The sequence below is a fragment of the Setaria viridis genome, chromosome 7 (genome assembly GCF_005286985.2).
Source record: "Setaria viridis chromosome 7, Setaria_viridis_v4.0, whole genome shotgun sequence".
Lineage (NCBI taxonomy): Eukaryota > Viridiplantae > Streptophyta > Magnoliopsida > Poales > Poaceae > Setaria > Setaria viridis.
In genome coordinates this window covers 29,698,787-29,701,315 of record NC_048269.2, presented here as the reverse complement: position 1 = coordinate 29,701,315, position 2,529 = coordinate 29,698,787, and the positions used below count along the sequence as shown (strand labels likewise).

Genomic DNA, 2,529 nt, shown 5'->3' with positions numbered 1-2,529 from the left:
GGGTCGACGTCGAATCGCTGGCCGTGGGCGGAGGAGAACGGCGATAGGAACCTTTCGTTAGATCTTGCTGCTTGTTTGGTTCAATCTAGCCGCATCAGTTATCTCACGGAAAACTGATTGCTGTAGTGTCCACCATAGCGATGCCCTTGGGCGCCGTTTTCCCCATGAGGACGTCGTCGAGGTGAAAACCTTTTTCTGATTTCTAGACCGGCAACAACGGCGCATTCGATGTCATATCATCCATAGAATGATAGAACACAAAAGCGGTTAAGGTAATAAAGGAGAATAAGGAGTTTATATTTAAAAAACGTAAATTTTTTTAGAACTTTGGCATTGCAAAAAAAAAAAAGCACACACTTCTGAATAAGAGTTCTGCCGATTTGAATAAGAGGTCATATGATAGAAAACCGATCGGAAAAGGTAGAAATTAAGATGATAGGATGCAATTAAAATTCAGTACTACGACTATTCAGTTAAACCTTCAGCGTACTCTTTGTTCTTGAGTCTGCGACCTCGTCTAAAACCTCTTTCATGATCGAAGGGCACGCAGCTTGCAACGAAATTTTTGCAAGAATAACGTGCAGGACAGAATGGAGGAATTTGGCTCTAATATCAAGCCAAATCAACAGATTTCACCCACGCACACAGTGTGAAAGAAAAATAAATGAAAACTAGGAAGAAGGTGAATGGAAAAATAATGCTAGAGCCTACTGAAAAATTCATAGGATCTCATTGTCTCAGTGGATCAAGCACAAATTCTCCAAGGCCCCGTTTGGGTCCAAGGAATTGGAATCTATTTAATATACCATGGATTGTACTACGGGATATATCATTAGTATAGTAGAAAGTGATCGAATATACCATGGATACTGCAGGCAATGTGCGTACCAGCTAGGTATATATCAGCTACATTTCCAGCGAGGCTACTCGCTCCCGGCAGCAGCGACCTTATATAAAATCTCCTTCATGACCAAAGGACAACTGGTGATGAGATGCTTGAATCCATCGGTTTTCATGACAACACCGAGCATGTTCCTCGAAGCTATAAACCCAAGGCAAGCATCTTTGAGCTGGGTGCAGTGGTGTTGCTCCGCTAAAACTAGGGTTGTGGCAACTGTTTGCGCATCAATATCCTGGCACAGCTTTGCTTCGCACATCATCCTTAACCTGTCTAGTCCATATCGATCGGCCGCAACCAACAAGTGCTGCATCGCCACATTGCTACCATCAGCATCGCAATCGTCTGGCAGTGAACCTGTGTAGACGAAGTACAGTAGTGCCTCGAATATTGTAGGCTCCATGTCATCAATCTTGATGCACTGATCATCCCTTTCCTTCATTGCGCCGAAGAACTCCGCCTTGAACACCGTGGACCGTGCGGCCAGCATGCACTTGTGAGCAGGGAACAATTGGGCGCCCACACTGAAAGTCACATCTGCGCCTTCCCCGGTCTTCAACATGTGTGAGAGATCTTGGTGCAGCTTTGACTGTGGGACTATAACGGTGCTTGTGCTTACATCTTGTGTGTGAGGATCGTCCATAACAGTTAGAACACACTTGATTGTAAAACTGTCATCCTTAGGGGGCAACAACTCTTGGAGCTCGGATTTCTTGATGAATTTAAACCAGCCCCGGCCCGTTGCCACCTATCGAGTCAAAGGTGTGTGTCAATGTTCCCGACACTTGAACGCTTTTGTCTACTAAACATAATTCTAAACTGAACTTAACCCTCGCACCTGCTGCTCCTTTAAGAAAATACAAGAGCACCGATGCACAACCTTTGTGCTCTGTGTAGATCCCGTCTGGGTAGAGCTTGATGTTCCAGTCGCGACCGCCGACGGTGAAGGTGGCCGAGCTAACGAACTTGCCGGTACCCATTCCTTCGATCAGAGAGAAACTGGTCACCACGAAATCGTCCATGGCGGCGACGCTCCCCGCCACACACCTCGACGTCGTCTTGGATAGGTATTGACCATGCTTGGGTGCAGAGGTTGAGTTGTTAGCCATGGCGAACGAAAATGATGGCAATGGGCAGGGCACAAATCGACTGAGATGCTTAGTTCTTCTTATATAGAACTTGGTGTCTTGTTGAGGGCTGCGCGTTCACATGGGAAGATGTTTCGTTTCCGGTGAGCAGGGCGTCAATTGAGAATGCAGAGGGGCGTTTCACCAGTTCTCTGATGGGAACCAATTGAAGTTCCACCGATTGATCTACCGTGCATTGTATGCTCTTTTAATGAACAACAGCCTTTCGTATTTCCATGCGCATGAAGCCATGAATGCAAAGGAATTCTTCGGTTCTTGGCTATGGATGTGACAGATCCATGGGAGAGGAGGCCATTCACAAGCACGTTCCTAGGATCCATGAGATGTTTCGTTTCCGGTTTACATTTTTTTTTACAGTTCCTAGCTATACACTGGTCACCTGAACTTCAGCGGGTGCATCGAAGAGGAATTAGCGGCGAGCGAATTGAGGTCGAGCTTCATGATTTAAGGGAGCTTAATTCACCTGAACGTAAAGAGATCTCT

At 46.1% G+C, this 2,529-nt stretch overlaps 1 protein-coding gene across 1 annotated transcript; it reads right to left on the bottom strand.

Annotated features, from left to right (window-relative positions):
* Window positions 1-923: 923 nt before the first annotated feature.
* On the bottom strand, window positions 924-1,707 carry LOC117864848 (BTB/POZ and MATH domain-containing protein 2-like). The gene has a single exon (XM_072295352.1). It carries the CDS (start codon window positions 1,539-1,541, stop codon window positions 924-926), a length of 618 nt encoding a protein of 205 aa, XP_072151453.1. The 5' UTR covers window positions 1,542-1,707.
* Between the last annotated feature and the right edge of the window lie 822 nt (window positions 1,708-2,529).

Excerpts from the sequence above, each read along its gene's own strand:
- LOC117864848 (XM_072295352.1), bottom strand. The coding sequence starts at position 1,541 with ATGGACGATCCTCACACACAAGATGTAAGCACAAGCACCGTTATAGTC.